The sequence below is a fragment of the Amblyomma americanum genome, chromosome 6, assembly GCF_052857255.1.
Source record: "Amblyomma americanum isolate KBUSLIRL-KWMA chromosome 6, ASM5285725v1, whole genome shotgun sequence".
Lineage (NCBI taxonomy): Eukaryota > Metazoa > Arthropoda > Arachnida > Ixodida > Ixodidae > Amblyomma > Amblyomma americanum.
In genome coordinates, this window is record NC_135502.1 from 119,904,272 (window position 1) to 119,926,633 (window position 22,362).

General features: G+C 44.4%; 1 protein-coding gene and 1 pseudogene across 1 annotated transcript; both read left to right on the forward strand.

Moving 5' to 3' along the window:
- Positions 1-803: 803 nt before the first annotated feature.
- Positions 804-1,469, forward strand: LOC144095483 (scoloptoxin SSD976-like; the record flags this gene model as incomplete). Its single annotated transcript, XM_077629211.1, has 1 exon — positions 804-1,469. A coding segment is annotated over one exon (666 nt), but the record flags the coding sequence as incomplete, so codon positions are not given.
- Positions 1,470-3,036: 1,567 nt separating this feature from the next.
- On the forward strand, positions 3,037-3,642 carry LOC144095485 (uncharacterized; annotated as a pseudogene).
- The last annotated feature ends 18,720 nt before the right edge of the window (positions 3,643-22,362 follow it).

Below are 22,362 nucleotides of genomic sequence, written 5' to 3' on the forward strand. Positions count from 1 at the left end.
GTTTCTCCGCCACAACCAAATATGGTCATGTCTCTCCGCTGTGACCCGACGCCAGGACGGCGCGGCCAACCGTCTCCAGGAAAAGTCACTGACCGGCTCGCCGTGGCACCGGTGCATGTGCACGAATCGTCACAGCTGTGTATAGCAAGACGGAGCTATGGATAGTGGGATTATGGCCTCAGCACATGAGGAGAAGCACAGGCTGACGTTTTGGACAGCATATTCTTATCGTATTTCAGTCTGCGCAAAGTGTGTGCATGTATATGCGAATTCTTCACTGAGCGGGGGAACACACCCTCTGCCCGAATGATAAGCCAGTGCACTGTGGGATTTTCTGCAGCGGTCGTTTCCTATTGCTATGATACGAGTTTTCTTTTAAGTCGGCCATGATAGGCTGAAAGGCTGGTATTATACGTTCGGCTCACCATAACAAATTACTACTTGCGATGTTTTGGAGCTATTCTATTTCACTCAATTCTAAGGCCTCCATTAGCGGATTGCGCCGTGAAAAAAAAAAACTTACGTGCACCTCTTCTCTTATCGCAGGCCACGTCTGGGAGAAACAGCACAACATGCGAAGTCATCTTCTTGTCTACCAACTGGTGCCTGCGTTTTGGCTAAGCATTCACAGCTATGGGGACGACTATACTTATATACCATGGCTCCCTGAACCATTTACAATCTGTCAACGATACTATTGGAAAAAAAACCCCAACCACACTACCTGTGATCGTTCAATCAAACCTGGTAAATTTTCTTGTTTTCAAGTTTTCAACTTCAAGGAAGCTGTTTTGTAATTTTTGAATAATTACAGGAGTCGAGTGGCGCAGGGTCAGACTGCCGACTTTCCTCAAGCTTCTAACATGCTTCGTCTTGAGTGGGACGATGAGTTGATGATATCCGCCTACGCGCATGCACATATTTCCTCGTTCAAACCTGTACATCCTCTGCACGACAGAGTCCAAGACCGGTTCACGTCCAGATTTCCCGTGACGGGCCAGAGCGTCTGTAGACAACCGCCAGCTAAGCCAGTAGAACACCTTTTCTGGGAAAAAGCGATAAAGACATGGTTCGACGAGGTTATCGCCTTTCCACCCGATCTGATAAAATCCTACTCTAAAGAGCAAGGCGAAACGGAAAACTTTACGCAAATGATATGGGCTTCCACTCGCTTTGTCGGTTGTCACGTGGAATGTGCACCGGATATGGACCAACGCTACGTGTGCAACTATGCGCCACAAGGCAACGTTCAAGGCCAGCCCGTGTACGCAGTGGGCCCGCCCTGCAGCCGCTGCCCCAGCGGCACCGCATGCGTGGAGGGGCTCTGCACCATCTCCCAGGAGCCATCGCCGTGGCCTCCGGTTCCGGACTACACCGAGTACGACGGCCCACATGGTAGCGCCCTTCCAGTGGCTGCAGCGGTTGGCATATTCTTGAACTGCCTGCTGCAGCTGCTGTGCTGCAACTGATCAAGCTTTCGCCTAAACCCAGAACACTTCTGGTAAATGTGCGGACGGCGTTTGGCACTTGTAGTCTAAGACTAATATATTTTCTAGGGCTTAGTGCCAATGTCACCGGTCGTTAGTGGTGTATGTATAGTGGGCAAAGAACAGGAAATGGTTTGTCTTGCAGATAAGAAAACTAAAATAAATGGGTGTTAAGATGCAGCATGATTTTTTACATTCTTGTGGGCGTGCTCTTATTATTTGCGCTTAAACATACCATTAAGATTGCGAAGAATCTTCATAAGGGATCTGCGCGGTTCAGCTCAACATAAAAGCCAGGAGAGGTTGAATGACGTTTTGACTCTTTTCCGGATTACCCATCAAGAGGTCTATTTCGGCGCGAGTGCGCTTTGCGCAGACTCACAAGTAACACGTTGCCCGAGAAATAAAAAAAACGTACAAGTTTTCTTCTGAGTCATATCTCAAGGTGCGATAGCGCCGGAATGAAACGCCAACTCGCGAACGCGTGACTTTCCGTTAATTCTGGCACAGTGCGCGCCGTCTAGCACCCTATGCGATAAACGGCTGACGTGTGCACTGGTTTTGTCGCTCTGTCCCTAGCCGCCCTATGAGAAGCCATCGTTCGGCTAGCCGCAATACAGATCCGCGTGTAGCGCCTGTATACCGATCCTCGCCATGTCCACACTCCGGGCGAGCGGGGTTGCGTTGCAGTTTTCTCCCTTTTGAACAGTGAGTTAACTCCCAGTGCGATTTGAAAGCTTCTATTGTTTAAATCGCTTGGTTATCAGCGTGCAAAGGACAGCCGCTTCGGCGTGACGTTAAAGGCCCAAGTCGATCTTTCTTCTGCATATGCGAAAAAAAAAACCCAAAATGAGTTTGTTCCGAACCGAAGCATGGGCTATAATGGATGCCGAGGCTAAGGGCTCCCGATTTGAAACAGCATTTGGCTGTTGTTTGGCCTCCATCTAAACACCGCCCCTGCGACCGAGATCGAACCCGCGACGTTAGGATTAGCTGCCAATCGCCAAAGCCACATGAGCCACCGCGGTGGGCATGTGTGTTCAGCAATTTCATTATTTTATTTATTCCTACAATAACCGCAATTCACAAAGGCATTGCAGTGGGAAGCACGAAACATCATAAAACAAATCCACTGTTTTGTGGAAAATTAGATCTTCTGGTAATACGTTCCAATCGTTTATGGTACGCTGAGGGAGTTTCGGAGTGCCGCATCCTTCCCTGGCCGGCGAGGCGAGCCGGGGAGACGAAAAAAAATTGGCGGTGGTTTAGCTCTGGTCGAACATGCACTCTAAAAAGAAAGGTTAAGAAAGGGGTAACTTCGAATTTTACCTCTTCTAGGCAGGCATGGAATAACTTTGCACCCTTGAAATATCTGCTGCGAGACGTTTATTCTGTTTCGTGAAAGTTGCACCTTTTTTATTCTTTTTTGTCAGTGTTGAGAACTGTGTTTCGTTTTTTATGCCAAATATTGCGGAAAAAATGCTCTCCGGGATTTTTCCTAGGGGGAACTTTGAGTTCAGTGACTGAAACGTTGGAGGTCAAATAAACGATTGACGGTATCGAAGACTCATTGCAGCTGTTAAGCGACCAGTACGATGATTTCCTTTCACGCACATAGCGGAACGAGCGCGAGGTGAAAGAACTAAGGAAGAGGGTGGAAAAGGTCGAAACACAGAATGATGATGTCACTCAACTGAAAGATGACATTGATGACATTGAATGGAGGAGCCGCCGCCTCAACCTAGAATTTCATGGCATCCAAGAAACTCATAAAGAAGACCTGTTGGATAAGATAAATGCACTGACTGCCCAAATCAAACTTCCTGCACTCTCAGAGAATGATGTAGTGGCAGTTCACCGTCTGCCAGCAAAAAAAGATAAGATCCCAGGCATAATTTGTCGTTTCGCAAGGCAAGCTGACAGGGACGCGTGGTGGCAAAACAGAAAGAAACTGCAAGAAGCAGACGGAAATATCTTCGTGCTAGAAAACCTAACGAAAAGAACCCGCGCACTGTTGTTCGAGGCTAAGAACTGGGCAAAAGTTAAGAAATACAAATACGTGTGGCATAGCAATGGCCCAGTTCTGGTACGAAAGGCTGATGGACTGAATGCCGAATTGGTAGCGAACGTTGGCGACCTGGAGAAGCTTGCCTAAAGGCGGATGACCCATGAATATGGCGTCCTACGTTTTGCCACACGACTTCCAGAAACACATAGGGAAACCGTTTTTGCAGTCATTTAAATGCTTTCATCGGAACATAAGATCAATCAAATATAAAAACATTGGTCTGGATTTACTTCTTGATGAGCTAAATCAGTCACTAGATTGTGTATTGCTAACTGAGACATGGTCAACGGACAGCACCGACGTTTATAAACTTGCTGGGTATAAATCTTGTTACTTAAATCGCTCCTCTGGAAGGGGTGGCGGAATTTGCATTTTGATAAACAAAATGTACGAATATGAACTGCTTGAAAATTTTTCCATCGTTACAGATGATTATGAAATTGTAGCTGTTCTTGTTCACAACAATTTGTTGGTAGTTTGTTACCGTCCACCAAATGGAAAGATGGCGCCTTTCTTTGACTACTTAGAAACGCTGTTCTCCTTTGTTGATATTAATCGTTATAGTATTATATTTGGTGCTGATATTAACATAAATATGACGAATGCTTCTTTGCAAACTAACTTTTCTGTTTTGTTGAACACGCATGGTATTAGGAACACTATTGATATGCCGACGAGAGTGACAGAAAGTTCATCCTCATTAATTGATGTGTTCCTTACTAATATTGACGCATGTAGAATCAAAGCGGGTGTACTTACGTCAGATCTCAGTGATCACTTGCCTATATTTTTGTGCGCCAAAAGTCAGTTCAGCAGAAATAAAGCACGACATGCATATTTCGTTCAACATATGACACACTGCAACCTTTCCAAGTTTTATAGCAAAGTTTCACGCACTTCGTGGGATCAAGTTTTTGGTAGCGAAGATGCGAACGTTGCTTATGACACATTCATGAAAATACTGAAACCAATCTATGAGGAAAGTTTTCCTTTAGTAGCAAGGAAGAACGGTAGAAAAATCCGAAAACCATGGGTTAACGCAGAACTTTCCGCGAGGATTAGAAAAAAAGAATAACTTCTACCACCCATTTGTCAAAAGCAAAGACAAAAAAATACTACTAGAATTTAAAGCTTTCCGTAATCATCTAGATAAAGATATAAAAAACGCCAGACGTGAATATTTAGACAATGTATTTATGCCTGTAGCAGGACAAATGGATGCAGTTTGGCGTAGACTGAACTCGATGCTAAATTACAAGATAGGAACTGAAAAAGTGTGTAAGTTAAAAAGACATGATGCTGAGTTAACAGGAGAAACCCTCGCGAACGCATTCAACCAACATTTTGTTCAAGGTAACACCGCCATTTGCTCCAATGACCTAGCAAACTTTCCGCGTAATGATAACTCGGTGTTTCTGACTCCAGTAAGTGAAACAGAAATCGCAAGCATAATTCTGAATTTAATAAATAGCAGTGCCAAAGACGTAGATGGAATTCAGGTAAAACCAATCAAACACGTTGCACATTTTCTTGCTCCATGCTTAATGCATGTACTTAATTTATGGTTTCAGCAGGCCATATTTCCGCCCAAAATGCAGGTCGCTCGAGTAAGCGTGCTATATAAGAAAGGTGACAAAAATGATATGGAAGATTATCGGCCCATATCACTTCTCTCGGTCTTTTCCAAAGTCTTTGAAAAAGCTATTTTAAACCGATTGACAGCATTTCAAGAAAAACACAAATTGCTAGCTAGTAGCCAGTTCGGTTTCCGCAAAGGATTTAGCACTGAACTTGCCCTCTTGACGCAGAAAGAACACATTTTAAGCGGTTTGGAGAAAGGTAAGCAAGTCTTGGGCCTTTACGTTGACTTCTCGAAAGCATTCGACACTATCAGCCACGCAATACTTATTAGGAAGTTAGAACATTATGGCATTCGCGGAAAGGCCGGTGTTCTTATGGAATCCTACCTTAAACACCGGGCCCAAATTGTAGCCATTGGTGATTCTTTATCAGATGCACTTCATGTTTCCCAGGGTGTGCCGCAAGGCAGCATCCTGGGCCCCTTTTTGTTCAATTTGTACGTGAACGATGTTTACGGTATCGCTCCATTCGCTACTTTTGTGAATTATGCGGATGATACCAGCGTGTTTTTCACAGGAGAATCAAGTGATCAGCTAATAGCTGCAGCAAATGTAGCGCTTGCTAAGCTTGATGAATGGACCCAAAAAAATAGCTTGAAGATTATTGCTGATAAAACTAAAGCAGTTTTGTATCATACTAGGAACAAAAACATAGACACACAAAACACAATTACACTACGGTCAACTCCTGTAGAGATTGTGTCTAGTTTTAAAACTCTGGGTGTCATTTTTTAAAACACAATGTCATGGGATGCCCACATAGATTATATTACAAAAAAACTATCACAAATAGTAGGCATTGTTTCGCGAAATCGCCATGTATTCCCTCGCCACATTCTGATGCTGATTTATAATGGTATTTTCTCCCCTAGACTTAATTATTGTCACTTGGTGTGGGCAGCGACTACTAAATCTATTATAGACAGAGTGCTCATTCTCCAAAAAAAGTTTTTAAGAGCTGTCGAAAACGTACCAATGCACTACCACACACATGAATTATTTAAAAAATACAATGTAATTCCAGTAACAAAATCCTATGACTACCGGCTTTGCAAGTTGTTCAAACAAGAAACTAAATGTAACATTTGTACTACTAAGAACATAGCTCAGCTTGAAAAGAATGTAGATTCATACCAGACGCGTCATTTTGAACCATGGAAGGTTAACACAAGTAGAACTACATGCGGTCTACAAATGCTGCAAAACAAGTTACCCCGATTACTAAACAGTTTGCAAGCTAAAAATATCCACCTCGACAATATAACTTTCAAAGCACTGCGCGATCTTTTCAAAGCGAAGTAAAACGAGATTTTGTGTCTATAATATTTCCCCATCAATGTATTAAAAATGTGAGCACGTGTTACACTGAAATGTGGTAACAGTATATATGTTTTAGCGTTTTTCTTGTAATATGTTGTACTTTTCACTTTTTTTTTGACATGTTGTGATAAAATATGCTGTGTATAAACTTTTTCTTACGACATTCCGCAAACTGCCAATGAAAGGGGGCCTGCGGCCCTGTCAAGCTGGCTTCTGGCAGCTTTTTCTGCAGGCTTCCTGCATCATGTAATGTGATGTGAATAAACTTCTTCTTCTTCTTCTTCTTCTTCTTCCTCTACTGCGGCATTGTTTGCACCTGCGCAATATGTCCATGTTTGCGGGTTTTTTTTTATTAAAAAACGCAGTTTTATTTCTTATGCGAACTAAGCTCTGACCCGCGGCAGTTCCAGTTGCTCAAAAACACATCTTTGCTCTATGTGGAAGTCAAAGCAAGATGTCTAATAAAAAGAAAAAGCTCTTTATGGAAACTTTGCTGTTTATATCCTCCCACATTTGCTGATCCTAACTTGTTCGAATCAAGCTTTTTGTATTTCTTCATTTCTCAAATACGAGGTGGCACATTATTTTACTTACAGCTTTAAGATGGTGTCGTAAGCAACGTTGTTTGTAAAGCACGCCGGATGAGGGCTGTTTCATGAACGCGTCCTTGAAGCAAGTTGTTCTTTAGCGTTGAGCACCCTCAGCGATGTAAAGCTGGACCCTTGCGGTAGTACGCGGGACGCGTTTATACTCCGACGTAACGCACCCGCGCGGCACGGCGACGTCACGTTGGCCACAGCGAGACCCTCTACACTCCAACGGCGTTTGACCACCGACGCGTTCAGCGGGTTCGGCGCACCTCGACCACACCAGCGGCAACTTGGAGTGTGTTTCGATTTCGCTGCGTGCGCGTCAGCTTCCGCCGGCCCGGCCAGACCGGTTCCGTCTCTCGTCGAGGCGGCATTTTCCCGTTTTCCAAAAATGATGGGAACCGTCTGAAGTGCAGGTTTGCACAGATTAAGGTGAATACCCCTCTCCATTTCTGAAAAGTTACAATGGAGGGCAACTGACTCATCTCTCTTCACACTACCCCGGTTCTGGGTAGAGTAGGAAGTGAAAACCAGTCTGTGAACGAGGGTGTCTGTCGGTAAGCAACTTCTTTTAAGTCAGTTTTTCTGGAATTTTGAAAGTTGAAATCGAAAATTCTTCACGTGAATATAGCCTTTTAATTTCCTGCTCTGCTAACAGAGGGAATGTGAGTCAATCGCTTTCCATTTTATTCTTATTATAAAAGGAGAGAGAGTGACAGCCCTTAATCTCAGTGAACCTGAAGCCCAACAGGTTACCACCAACTTTCGAGATCGAGTGTAAAGGGTGGTTCACATGAAAGCGATTCGGCGAATAGAGCAAACAGGGGCGCGGCGCTACAAAGCGTTTCGCGAGCTTTCGGTTCACATTCGTCGCCACTGCGCGTTTCCCACCGCTGCAGTGGCTAGAATTCCAGCCACAGCACACCTACAGCGAACTAGAAGTTTAACTGTTGTACAACCGCTGCGAAAACCAATGTTGCTGGCAAAAGTTATGGGCTTGCAACCGGTTTTGGTGCCCTGCAAACACAAAAAATCGCAATATATCAGAACAATTTGATCGCTTATTTTCATTGTTTATTTGAACAAATATAAATCTTTCGTTTTAAGCATTCAACACCACTTTATATAATTTCTTTTTTTAAACAACACTAACACTGGTCTATGCGCATGCTTTCTTGCACGATGCCTTTACTGGTCACGTGGCAACGCCGAGCCGTCATTGGTTGAGATGCGGTGCTGCCACGTCGCCACCTCAAAAATTTCCATCTTGCCCGAACCTCGCCGCTCCAGCCGCTGGAGCTTCCTTCGCCACTTGAGAGAGGTTGTATGCGCCGCGGCGGCGTGATTCGCGAGCGGTTCGCATACATGTGAAAAGGGCAGTCGCCGAAGGGTACCCTGTTGCACCGTAGTACCTGTTTCGACCTGCTCCTCGCGTTCGTGGCCATGCTTTGCACACAAAAGAAGAGAGAGCGAGTATTTATTGTGGATAAGCTAGAGACTAGTGCTGGTACAAGAACGGAACTTGTCGCCCTATAGTCAGTGGAATGTTTGAATTCACTGGAATATTTGGCTACTCACTGCGTCCTTTCAAATACTCCCCTCTCATACAGATAAAAAGCATCTTCCCTCTTCCTTTTCGAACAAGAATGCGGAAATGTGAACAAGGGTTTTGGTTTGAAAAATATGTGCTATATTGCAGAGGATGTCACTATAAATTCGGCACGTTGTCAACTGACCACTTGCGGATACCAGTAAATATTTTCCGGGAAGCTTGTTTTCCAACTAAATGGTCTCGAACCCAAACGACAAACTCACATTCTTCTTGAGAAGTAAAACTCCGGATGGTCGCGCGCTGTCTGCGGCAGAGGCTAGGCAGATAGAGGAAAATGCCTCCGTCGCCGTTCCGGGGTTTGTGGGTTGTTCATTTTTCTGGTTACAGGTGCAGAGGGGTGAATGGAGGAAGTTAGAGCGCCGGAAGTTAAAGCAGACGCGATGAATTTTAGCGCCAGGTACAAAAAGCAGTCCAGCCAGCAATATGGCGCTACGTGGAAATGTATATAGCAAGAAGGAAAAGAGAAAGAAGGGCTTTAGGAGGAGAGAAAAATCATGAATGAGAAGTGCACCCTTCCTTGCCTCTCAAAAACACCGCTCCTATTGCTGACATGCTGACTTGGAATCCCCTTGGAGTACAGCCCTTTTTAAATGTGTTGCCTTTATGGAAGCTCCTTTCCCGATCTTTTCACACTGCACTCCTCTCCGGGGGGTAACAGACGAGTTGGTACCTGCTTATAGTGGCTTTGCCCTGTGTCTCGCTGCATGTTTCATTAGCTTCTAGTTCCTACATCCCTATTATTCTTCACAATACAGTTTTTACCAACGTCCTAGCGGCCGCCACCTCTCGGGCTAGATTACGGCCGTGAAAGGCCATCCGTTTTCCGTAATCTGCTTATCGCCAACCTTTTTCCCCGTACGCAGCGGAAGGTAGCCTGTGCGACCAAAAATGGCTCCCGCTACGGCACGGCTTCTTAGAAAAACAAAATGAGGCATTTTTTTTCGTGCAATTGACTGCTTTCTGTCTTGTTAACAACTGTAGTCTTTTAACGATTATTTATATAATATTGAGGCATATTTTCTTGCTTTTCATACTCTCGTCCAAGCTGATGTCAGTGGAAACCACTTTACAAGGAACTACATCACGAGAGCGTCCCCAACACATTGAGTCGCTGTTCAAGAGTATCAAAACGTAGTTCAACAAAGCTGGCCCTCGTTGCAGAAACTGGTTTATTTTTATAAAAGTGGTGAACACGAAATAATAGTAGATCGACGCGACGCAATTTTTTTCTTTGCTGTCCATCGCGTTTACGAGATGCCTTCAGAGCGATGGATTCGGATAAGGGCAGGAGATAGATTTCAATCATGACATTGAGTAGCTTCCGATTTGCTGAGGACATAACTCAGGGTCTAGGGAAGAATGGGCCATGGTGTAACGCCAGTATAAGCACTGAGCACAGAAGGTTCGGAGCAAAACCAGATGAGAATAAAAGTTATTATCAACTGGCCGGGAATCGCAAAATAGTTGCACGGCCGCAGGTCCGGACCACAGGCATGAAATCGCTAGGAGAATATGAATGAGCTGAAGAGCACCGACAGGCACTCTAAGGTTATGTCCAGACCTGAAACAAATCTTGCCACACATCGATCAAAAACTTCAACGTTTACGAAAAGGGTTCAAATTGAAATGTGGAAACAAAGATGTCCATTTGAGTGTTTTAAATAACGCGGCAACCTGGACACCTTTACAAGACATACAGTATCCGCTATGCATACTTTCAGGTTCTGCACAATGACATGCAGCTAGTTAGAACCGCCACGCGTTTTTTTAGCACAGCAGCTGCGTCAAACCTTCACTCTGAGAACGCTTTGTGGTTCGTCACGCGTAACATTGGTGCACTCTTCTGAAGCAAGGCAGCCGGAATCGAGACGGGCTCCCTAGGCACCATTATATCAAGTTCAAACACGCACGGACCGTTTCCAGTAATGGCAGTGTTATTACGTGCAAGTCCGCGGGTGCGTTTTTTAACTGTATAAAATTTCGGGCTGATGTCTTTGTATTTAAAACAGCGTTTTAAACACCAATTCTCGAATCCCCACATGCATTTTCCCAGCTGAAGCACAAGCCATGAAATAACATGGAATCAATTTTAACGCAGCAGCACCTCTCCCAACTTCGGCACACGCAACCAGCTTCCAGGCGCCCTCTGCAATATGCTGGGCGATAACTAATTTCACATAAAAATAAATCGGAAGCCTCTTTCACGATGAGCCAGACCATCACGTAGTACTATTTTAAATGATATATTTCAGGGTACTTAAAAATGATGAGCACTTTTCTACACGTATTTTTATTACGCAGCTATATATTAAATTGTCCGGAAATGGCAATATTTAGGCCATTTCCCTGGCGCTGCTATTTTTATTGGCCGGAGCACGCTGTGAACATCGTAGGTTAATTGTGCAAAGCTTAAACTGTTAATAGCGCAGATTGGTAGTTTTCTCGTGGTGGAGCGTTAAAAGCCAATTTCGAACGTGGCTTTGTGGCGCCAGTAAATTCCGGAATTATACCTTGGGCATCGTTTCATCGAATCACACACATATATATATATATAATAGAATTCGGATATCGAACCGAACTTCATTTACTGAAACGATCGCAACTACACCAAATGAATCTATTTGCTACTTTTGTCACAAAACACAGAACGGTGGCAGATAGCTTAAGCCATGTTAGATTATTCAAGCTTATGGCAGGCTAATATGCGAAATAAACTGAAAAACTAACTTAAGTTAGACTCGAGCTAGTTAGAAAGGACTTAGAAGATAGCTAGCTTCCACGCATTTTCACTGGCCCACGTGATCAGTGGATATAAGTGTTGCGTTATTTGCTTTAGAACCTCGGGCCCCCTATGGCTCTGCAATTGAACTGCAGTTGTTGTAATTGCGTTTTACCTGTGTTTCTCGTTTTCTGGTCCATGTTCCTTTTGTGGATGTTCAGTCGGGGACAAAAGTCTGGAGACCACATGTTCCTCAAACGAAGCCAATAGCTTTAATATTAGCCGGCGGCTGGAGACTACACTTGTGGAGGTGAATGTCAAAATTTTGTTCTTTCATCTCCACAAAAAATAAGTGCGGTCTCCAGCCACTGGCTAATATTAGAACTATAGGCTTCGTTTCAGAAACACGTGGTCTCCAGACTTTTGTCCCCGGCTGTATGTTCTGCACATATGTGTTTCGAGGGCGGGGGGGGGGGGGGGGGAGTATGCATGTGTTTTGCAATAAGAATAATATTGTCGCTTAAATTTTGTTTCACTTTAATTCCTCATATGACATCGATAGCCGGCGCTTTCCTAGAAATAGTACCGAGCCACCAGTGTCGCTCAATTATTCAAAAACAACATAAGCAGCGCACCGTTGCACAGAGGCAAAGTTTGAAGCAAAGAAAGGTAGGAGTCGGAGGAAGAGTGATTAATTAATATAAGAAGTAAGCCCATCGCAGCGGCGAAGCGCTAGGACCGAAATGTCCCGCTTTCAGCACCGAGATGAAGAGAATTATGGTGACTACGATTTTCAGAAGAAAACGGAAATACAAAATGAGCGATAGTTCTAGGAACCAGTAATGGGAGCCCTCCTTTTCGTGATTATTTTCTTGTGCTCATTAAAAAATTATTTTGGGCTATTTTCGTGATACACGTCATTTTCACATTTGGCTACATTTCGGCTACTTTTTCTCTCTCTTTGGCGTTTAAAGCTAGGACCCATTTGACAGCTCTGCTTAAGGCGCATCCACATGCTTAGCCGCGTGCGCCTCGGGCTGAAAATTCTCTCGGGACTGTGCCACCGCCTGTGTCGCAAAACAAACTCGGACTCCCTATTCTTGCCCTGTGGGTGTTGCGCAACGAAAGTGCACTCTTTTATTTCGAAGCAACCTCGGTGCCAGTATTTGGGTTTGAAAGGGGCTTGCAAGCAAGTGTTTATTTTTCAGGCACACACACAGCACACGCACACTGACCCTTAACGCCCCCCCCCCCCCCAAAAAAAAAACAAGACCGGAGCTGCTTGAGTCTCTTCGAAACACGTAATCATGGTTTAGCCAGCCACGTGGTTTGAGTAAAGCTGCATTTATTTGATATGTACTATTCAGCCGAAACATGTGAAGAAAACAAGTAGTGACTCGTTTATACTACCCCCGTTGATATGGACGACTTGAATTAGGGACAATTTAAAAAATCTAGCCGTGGCGGGAAAAGATGTCTACATCTGACGCGAAAGCAGCCAAGGGCCTGTGCTCAGTTGCTGGCGGAATTTACTAAATCACACACACAAAATAAGTAGGCATATTTGGCGCCGTTCCTTTCTACCCCTATGCAAAGACTGCGGGGAGGGAGCACTGATGTGCCGACATCGCCTTGAAAACAACCCGGCATGCCGGCCCGAACCGCGTTTCCTTCTCTCCTTTTCTTTCGCCACGTGCGCGCGGACAGCTGCGGGCACTGCTAGAAAAAAAAGAAAATAAAAATTTTCTCGTCACGTGACCGAAGAAGCAGGATTTTGGCGGCATTAGAAGACAAAGCCGAAGCCGAAGGCAATCATTGCCGGCGGAATGGCCTGCATGGTCGCAGTAGCCGCGCTACGATAGGATGTTGGGCACAATTCGGCGTTTGCACGGACGTTTGTCTGCTGCCTGTAGCTGCTTCGAGTCCTATCGTGTCTTTTTCAACTGTTCCCTCTGTGGTGAACGTGTTCAGTTCAGGATGCTTGCTACGAAGACGGATTTGGGTTGCAACGACTTAGCGTGTGCGACTTCGTGAGGCCACCAGCGAGGGCGGATCGAGCACGCGAGAAGAGTGGAGAGTTGCTTCCATCTTGACTGCGTCGATACATGTAAGTCATCAAGCAATGCATGCACAAGCGTAGAAAGTTGGGCTTGTTGACGTGAGTTCGTCTTGTAAACTGTGCTTAAGATGGTCAACACGAGCGCCTTCGTCTTTCTCGTCCCGTTCAGCAAGGCGGAAATTTGGGCGAGTTGGTAAGTATTCATCATTTTAGCTCACAGCGCAACAAGAACGGGGGACACGAGGCTGAAGACAAACACAAACAAGCGCTGACTATCAACAGTTTTTTTTATTGAACAAAATGATTATAAAGCCGCCGCAGTGGCTGAGTGGTTAAGGCGCTCGGCCGCTGGCCCGAAAGACGCGGGTTCGATCCCGGCCGCGGCGGTCGAATTTCGGTGGAGGCGAAATTCTAGAGGCCCGTGTACTGTGCGATGTCAGTGCACGTTAAAGAACCCCAGGTGGTTGAAATTCCGGGAGACCTTGACTACGGCGTCTCTCATAGCCTGCGTCGCTTTGGGACGTTAAACCCCCATAAACCAAACCATGAAATGCGTATATATACAGACAATAAAGGCTTATCCAGACAATAAAAGTTATCTAGAAGGCACGTGGGTGGTCAGATAACTCAATTCCCTCTTGGATAATGTATATATGTACGCCTCTTGTTCTTCAATAAAAACCCAGTGAATAGTCAGCGCTTGTTTGTGTTTGTCTTTCGTCTCGTGCCCCGTTCTTGTTGCGCTGCGAGCAAAAATGATGAATATTTCTCGTCCCGTCTTTCCCGCAGTTATCAAGACGAAGCTGGGTGATTCCACGCAAGATGAAACTGCCAAAATATTTCATATTTTAAGTTTTCTTGATTCAATAGGCCACAGTGAATTTCGTTTTGTGAAAGTGCTAATATTTTAGAAGAAAAAAAATTATAAATGGCGCCGTGGCACAGGCAGTGTTTTCAAGCACAGCTCCTTTTCGGAATATTGTTATGACTTAAAAATCTAGATGTGAAAGCCATGGTGGATATATTTATCGTGCTAAATTTACAGGTGAGAAGGAATATGTCAGGCTTATTTCCCCATTATTGAGGAAGTTGTTTGCTGGAAAATATTTCGAAAACGAGACGTCTCAAAACGAGACTCTTTTCAGGAATTTTTTTCAGCACAAATATTAAGCACGTTTCCTTCAAATTTGTACAATAGATAAAAATTGAGGTGCTAAAATGGTGTACTGGCTTTCAATGTTATATAATATAGGCAAGTGCAAGAAATATTGCCCTAAATTCACCATTTCTAAACATAGTAGTGTTTTTCAAATATGTTTTACACAAAAAACTGCATCCCCAATTTTTCTTAAAACTCTGGAATCAAGTCCCGAGAACGAGGTGAAAAAATTTGTGTGAAAGAACATGTTGCATTATTTTGTTTCCAACAATGTTATCGTAGCTCAAATTTTTAATTTTTTAGCGTCAGCAGGAGCGCCTAAATTAGGGGATGGAAGCTGCAAACACGCTCTGCGCTGCTCTAAATTTTCTCCAGATCCCAACACTGAGACCTTTTCCACCAAGAGAGAGTATACCGAATACTTTTTGAGGACAGACACTGATCTGTGATGTAAGAAGGATTCGGTAGTGCCGTTATGGCCAGGTGCACGTACCAAGTGGAGTGCGGCCCATAGAAATGCATCTAAAGAAAAATTTTGTATGTAATTTTATTGCTGTACAGTACACCAATGAAGCTGTGTGTGTCCCCAGGCCCTCGCTTCGTCGTTTGACTGTAGGCATACTGTGGCTAATTTTCTTTGCTAATTCGCGTTTGATTCAAAAATACATTTTTGTTTCTTTTTTAGCCGCTGTTAATATATTTGGAATGGCTATGCTGGTATATCCTAGATTGGTGATAGCTATGCTACAGTAGGCATTCGTTCAACTTATGTACAATTTTCTTTAAGCTTTTGCTTATCACAGAGCCTCCAAAATGCCTGTGGTAAAAGCTATGGCACAGAATCTGGATTTGTAAAGCACCTCTCCCAGTCAAAACGCACTAAAGGATTCTAAGACAGAAAATTTCTGTAGTCTGTAGTCTTGTCGTATTTTGGACATGTCTTGTGTAGTCTGTCTTTTCTTTTGTAGTCCTGTCTTCTGTAGTCTGTCTTGTCTTTTATAGTCTGTCTTCTGTAGTTTGTCCTCTCTTTTGTAGTCTGTCTTGACTTCTGTAGTCTATCTTGTCTTCTGTAGTTTGCCTTGTCTTCTGTAGTGTGTCTTGTGTAGTGCTCGTACACTGTGTAACAGTCGTTACTGTGTCACCTGTCAATTAACACAGAATTTGTGTTCTGGAGTAGGCAATGCACAAAATGCACAGCTTGTTAATGGTCGCCTGTCAATTAACACAAGCTTTGTGCATTCCAGAGTAATTCGTGCACAAAACCACTAGAATTGAAATGAAAATAATCAATATTTATTTACTCTTTCGTGCTTTTTTTTCGAGCTTGCTGATGCATGCTGTCCAGCGTTGTCCTGGCAGCAGGTTCCTAGATACATCGCCCATTAGCCAAGAAAAGTTGTTTTTGTCTTGGCTGAAAAAAAGAAAAAATAGAGATCACCGCTGCTACCTGCGCAAAAAGAATGTGAAAGCGTTGATGCTTCCTCGACACTGGTCGCCTTTCAAATTTGGCGCCATGGTTGTTTTCTTGTTGACTTGATTGGTTATCAATTAACTCTTATTTTACCCACATTTCATCTCAGCAACGATTTCGAGTTTTCAAATTTTCCTCCATGGATCGTTCCTGCCCACTCACTGAATACCCGCCCAGTCTAATCACCCGTTCATTGCCTTTCGCTTCTGAAAAATTACCTAATTGCCTCTAATTTATCATTCTTCTTCCTATCTCCTGGTTAAGTATAGGGCACTTATCACTGGTCACGTGATTGCTCATTTCAAGTTTTCAAACTTGGCGCCAAGCTTTGGCTTTGTCCATACTTCCAGTTTTTCAAACTTGACACTACGCTGTAGCTCCACCTACTTTCAGCGTTTTCAAATTGCGCGGCACTTTTTCTCTGGCCCAGCCACTTTTTGGACATTTTTGGTTGTAAATAATTATCCGATTATGAAATCTTATTTTCGAGCAGAATCCTCACATCATCCTCTGCCAATTACACAACCAATCGTATGACGCTATCTCTTCTGAGTTGCCCACAACTGCTGCGGACACGTTCCCCGGCAACATAGCCTAGTAAACCTCTCACTTTATTCAAAATGTTGTAATACTGAACAAGGCTTATGACTGGCCGAGTTGGTACTGACTCACCTTAAAACCAGCCAGAACACACAAGAAGACATGAGCTCAAGAGGCGGGACTAACAAAACTCTAATTGAAGATTTTGATTATTTGATTTGTGAGGGTTTAACGTCCCAAACCGACTCAGGTTATGAGGGACGCCGTAGTGAAGGGCTCCAGAAATTTCGACCACCAGGGGTTCTTTAGCGTGCACTGACAACGCACAGTACACGGGGCTCTAAAATTTTGCCTTCATTGAAATTTGACTGGTGCGGCCAGGATCGAATCTGCGTTTTTTGGGACAGCAGCCGAGCGCCGTAACCACTGAGCCACCGCGGCGGCATCATTGAAGGAAAGCCGCAAAAGAAGACCCGCGAAGAGATACAAGCGCACAATAACCCAAAGCAGTGAAAGGGCGAAGTGCAATAAAAGGTCACTGGCATACTAATGAATCATCTAAAAAAGCAAATTCCTTACGGTGAAGGTTTACCGATGGCTTAGCCACACGTGTCCTTAGCCTTACCGATGTATTAAGCCTCAACTATCTACCGACAGATTTATCCCTTCCATAAACCACTGATGTGTCGTGGAAATTAGGCGTGCAAAGAGACAGGTCTTCCTCAGATTTGCATTCACAAGATTGAGCATGCAGTGCCAGATTAGAATTTTCCTTCCCCCTATAGAGTGAAAGTGCTCAGTCAGGTGCAAATTCAGATATCTGCCTGTCTGCCCATATTAGTTGCAGCCATAAGGCAGTGGAACGCAATAAACTCCATTACTTTTGCAAGTGGTGAACATTTTTTTGTGACACTGTCCATTGTGGACAAGTACCCAGTTTTATCAAGCCTTTTTAATGGCGGCGCAAAGGCCTCCTGTCTTGCGCTTCGCTGTTAAGACAACAGCAGCATTACGCTTTCCCGCGACTCTCTTGAGACTGTGAAGTACTGTGGAGGTAAGGTGTATCAGCATCATCGGAGTATGTGCTCCTTACCCTCAAGCGAGTGAAAACATACTATGACAGGTTGTTGAGATGGGCAAGTGGGAACCCAGCTGCTTGGAAACCTGCTACAAGAATGCGTCCTCAGCAGTGATGGCATGACTTATGTAAAGCGGATGTCATGCATAGATTCCACACCCATCAAGTGTTTCTATCTTTACTGACCTTAACCAGCGACAAATACACCTCTTCACCATCCTTCCCCAGCAACGAGTTGTCCGACTCGTAGCTAAAAAGAGCCTTCCCCAATCTTTAGCTGTAGCCCCGAAAAACATATTCGTCCACAAAGCGCAGGTCTGCATCAGGAAACTGCTAACGGTTCTGCTTAGACAATTCTGATGTAAAAGACAGGCCTTGACTGCATGCCTGAAAGACTTCTAAAACATCTTGTGCCAATTTATCTAACCCTTCTATGTCCAGAAAAATTAGATAGTCATGAACATAACGAAATGATACTATTCCAAGGTCTTCCAAACAGGGCTCTAATGCCTTATCGACTTTAGACAAAAAAAAATGTTGCTGAGGAAAGGTACGACCTGCGTGTAAATACCGCCCTGCCAACTGACAAATGCAGATTTGCAGTAAAAGGACAACAGCCCCATGAAGCCAGCAACCGAAATCACGCAATCATCTGTAAAAGCGTGTTCATTGTTCACCCTGATGCAGTTTGCACATGCCTGAGAGGTATATCATGTGACAATGAATACTGCAGGCCCTCCATGTCGATGCTCGCTGCAGAGCACCTGCCCAGGTTGCTGTCCACAAGAAACTAGAACTCCACAGAACTTTCACTTTTGTTAGTTGGCAAGGCGGTATTTACATCAGAAATAAGGCATATGCAGAGGGTCCCAGGTTGCACTGTTCCTCCGCGACATTCTTCTGTCCAGAGTCGATACCGCATCAAAGCCCTGTTTGGAAGACCTCGGCATAGTAACATTTCGTTATGTTGATAGCTACCTAATTTTTTTGCACAAGGAGGGCTCAGATAAGTTGGCACAAGACGTTTTAGAAACCTTTAGGCATGTGGTCAAAGCCTATCTTTTGTGTGAATTTCAATAAGCATAACCGTTTGTAGCTTCTTGACTTAGACCTGCGCTTTGCGGACGACCACATATGTTGGCGCCACAGCCCAAGATCAGGAAGCCTCTTAGCTACGAGTTGAACCACTCGAGGCTGGTGAAGGACAGGTTGGCAATCACATGCATCACGACCACTTTATGGAAGTCATGCCATCACAGTGTTTAGAATGCATTCTCATAGCAGGTTTCCATGCCAATGGCACCTGGGTTCCCACTTGCCCATCTCGCGCACCTGTCAGAGTGTGTTTTTACTCTCTCGAGGGAACGGAACACCATTCACTTGATGCTGACGTAGTTCAGCAGCACAAAAAGACGGGCTCTATACCTTACCTCCACGCCATTTCTCACCGTCCCAAGAAAGTTGCACCAAAGTATGATGTTGCTGTTGTCTTGACCGCTAAAAGTAAGGTAGGAGCCCTTTGCTTCTTCGTTCAAACTAGGCTTGATACAACTACGGGTAATCGTCCGCTATGCACAGTGGCAGATAAAAAATGTTCACCACTTGCAAAAGTAAACGGGTTTTTTTGCATTCCATTGCCTCGTAGCTGAAACTACAATGACAGACAAGCAGATATCTGAATGTGCGCCTGGCTGAGAGCACTTTCACTGTATAGAGAGGAAGGCGAATTTTCACCTGACACTGCACGTTCAATCTCGTGAATGCAATCGGAGGACGACCTTTCTTTTTGCACGCCTGATTTCTGCGGCACATCAGTGGTTTAGGGAAGTGATCAATCTGTCCTGATACAGTCGAGACTTACTACATCAGTAAGGCTAAAAACAAGTGCCTGGCTAAACCGTCGGTGAACCTTCACTGTAAGGAATTAGTTTTTTAGATGGTTTACTAGTACTTCAGTGCCTTTCGATTGTTTTTTTGCCCTCTCACTGCTTTGGGGTTTTGCATGCTTGAATCTCTTTGCAGGTCTTCTTTTGCCACTTTCCTTTAATAAAATTTCAGTTGTTAGACCAGCCTCATCTTGTGCTCATCTCTTCTCCTATTTTGTGTCTTCCGGCTGGTTTTGAGATATAATACAGAATGCCGGAAGACAGCCATTTTAGAGTCAAGTGCACTTATAATGGCCACAGCTATAATGAATGTTCATTTATTACAAAAATAGTGCTTACTTCATTAATTTATGCATGAAGTATATGCCACTGCATCAAAATGAAAAAAGGACTAAACCTCTAACCCTCATGGCCAAACTGCAGTTACAGCAAACAAAAGTACACCATAAGCCTGCCCCACATGCAAAAACTTGCACTTCAGGCCAATGCAGAAATAAGATCAGATTACTTCCCAAACTGCATGACCCTGCCACGCAAAGTAAAGATTGTGACAGGCAATAAAGGAGTAGCAAAAAAGCGAACTGTAGGTAGCAGCCAATCTCATGCAGAAAAATTAAAAGTTCCGGCCAACATAGACGTGGAAAAAATTTGAAAAAAAAGCCACAACAAGCACATAATAATTTATATGGTTTTCACAGCCCTTGACATGGCAAATACTTTCCTGAAAAAACATAACAGAAGCGGCAATTTTTTTTCTGCAATCAATTTTTTTCAAGTACTTCATTATTCTTGAAGCATGGGCGGGCATAGAGTAGTCAGATTAGTGCATGTGTTCCTAAGCAATGCCATGCCAAAAACTGTACTTACAGAAAAAGCTTGCCTTACTGAGTGAATACCACTGGCCATCCACTAATTTCTCAGCCTGCTCCAGGTCCCTGGCAGAAATCACACGCAACTTGGTGGCTTGCACAACTTTCATGCAACTCTTGGTCTTTAGCTGGAAAAAAATTGAGGGATCAGTAAGATACCAAATTTTACATGCATTGCTTTGTTTCAATGACCGACTAAGAAAAAACAGCGGTTTCTGTGAGCGCAACTATTTTTTCACACTAGCTTTCTACAGTAAACCACGTTTATCCCGACCTATTTCACACTGAATTGCTGCACGGCCCCAACACTACTACTCTATGGTTTCAAATGCTTGTTAGCTCTGAGCCCTTGGGCTCGCACTCGTTAATGCAGAAAACCAAGGGCAACCAGAGCTTCCAGCTTTAAGCCATAGGTATTCAGAAGCTCAGTGGTCTGTGGGAGAACTTTTGGCTGGGTGACACAGTAGCAAATGCTGCTCCAGCTACTTTCACTCCATTGCAAAAACCTCGCACTGCAGAGACCTGTCCTCCATTTTGCATTGCAGAAACAATCACTGAAATTCAAAGCACGCATACCAAATGCACACCTACCTTCCAACACAGCTTCATAATAATGGGAGTTGAGTTTCCCCTTCCGGTGGCGATGAGAGGAAACTACTTGATGAAATCGGGGTTTCTTGATGACCCGGTGGTTCTACTCGCAAACATTCACATTACTCAAGGAAAGGAGAAGGTTAACTATTTATTTACAACATAGGTAAAAAAACGAGAAGAAACAAAGCAAGGAGAAAACTATTTACATGACTAAATCGTGGATCAGACGAATTCAGCCCCCACTCAACCCAGAGCGCTTGGTTTTAAACCCTGTCTCCGCCCTTAGCGGGAACAGCAACCAATAAGATAACCAACGACCCATCTCGCCAATCAGTGGTTAGGGAAAGAAAAATAAGGTCCGCCCACTGATCAGAGATTAAGGAAAAAGGTCTGATTAAAACATTTGGGAAGGAGGTTTCAAATAACTACACAAACAACACAAATGCGACTTCCGTTCCCACGCCACCCACGGCACCACAGACGCTAGAAACATGTGCCGACGAGGCGATGACTCAGGTTGTTGACAGCAACAAAGAGAACGCAGTCGTTAAGGGAGGTAGACAGTCGTTACAGGAATAGTGGGTTTCCGGTCACCCGGCTAATATCTCGTGCGCCCTTGAAACCTCGTCCACCCCTTAACAACCACAAGTCGTCAGCTGTACTTGGTTCGCATTTTTCCCGGCGGGTCATCCCCGTGACGGCGCGGCGTAAACGAGGACGTCCGCTGCACAAAGAGGAGGCAGGGACCGGACGGTCCCCTTTGTTGGGGACTTCCGACCTCGCTGGAGCGGCTTTCCTTGCGAACACAAGATCAACGAGTTCGCGGAAAGGTCAGCGGACTCCACACCTCCCAACCAAGAATGTCACGCGGACACTTGCTGTCAGTGTGACATAAAAGTCCAGCCACAGTTTCCCGGAACAAAATTCACACACGCGCGCACATGTATGCTCAGCTGTTCAATCAGGCCACAAACACGCACACACGCGCACACATTGCGGTTAATTCAATCCGCACACACAAGGTTAGGACACCAATCTGCACATTCCAGAATCCACCATGTCAGATCGGTGCACCAAATTGGCAGAATGATTTCTAGCCACCTACATCTCGAAAAAGAAGATGTTTCCTTTTAGCTTTGTCCACAAGACTGGACCAAAATTCCAATTTATCCGGCACGGCGCGGTTGTGAAGGCTACCGCCGTTATCGGGTCTACATCGTCGTTTTCATCAAAATTAATAGAGCTTACAGACTCCCAACGGGCCATGAAG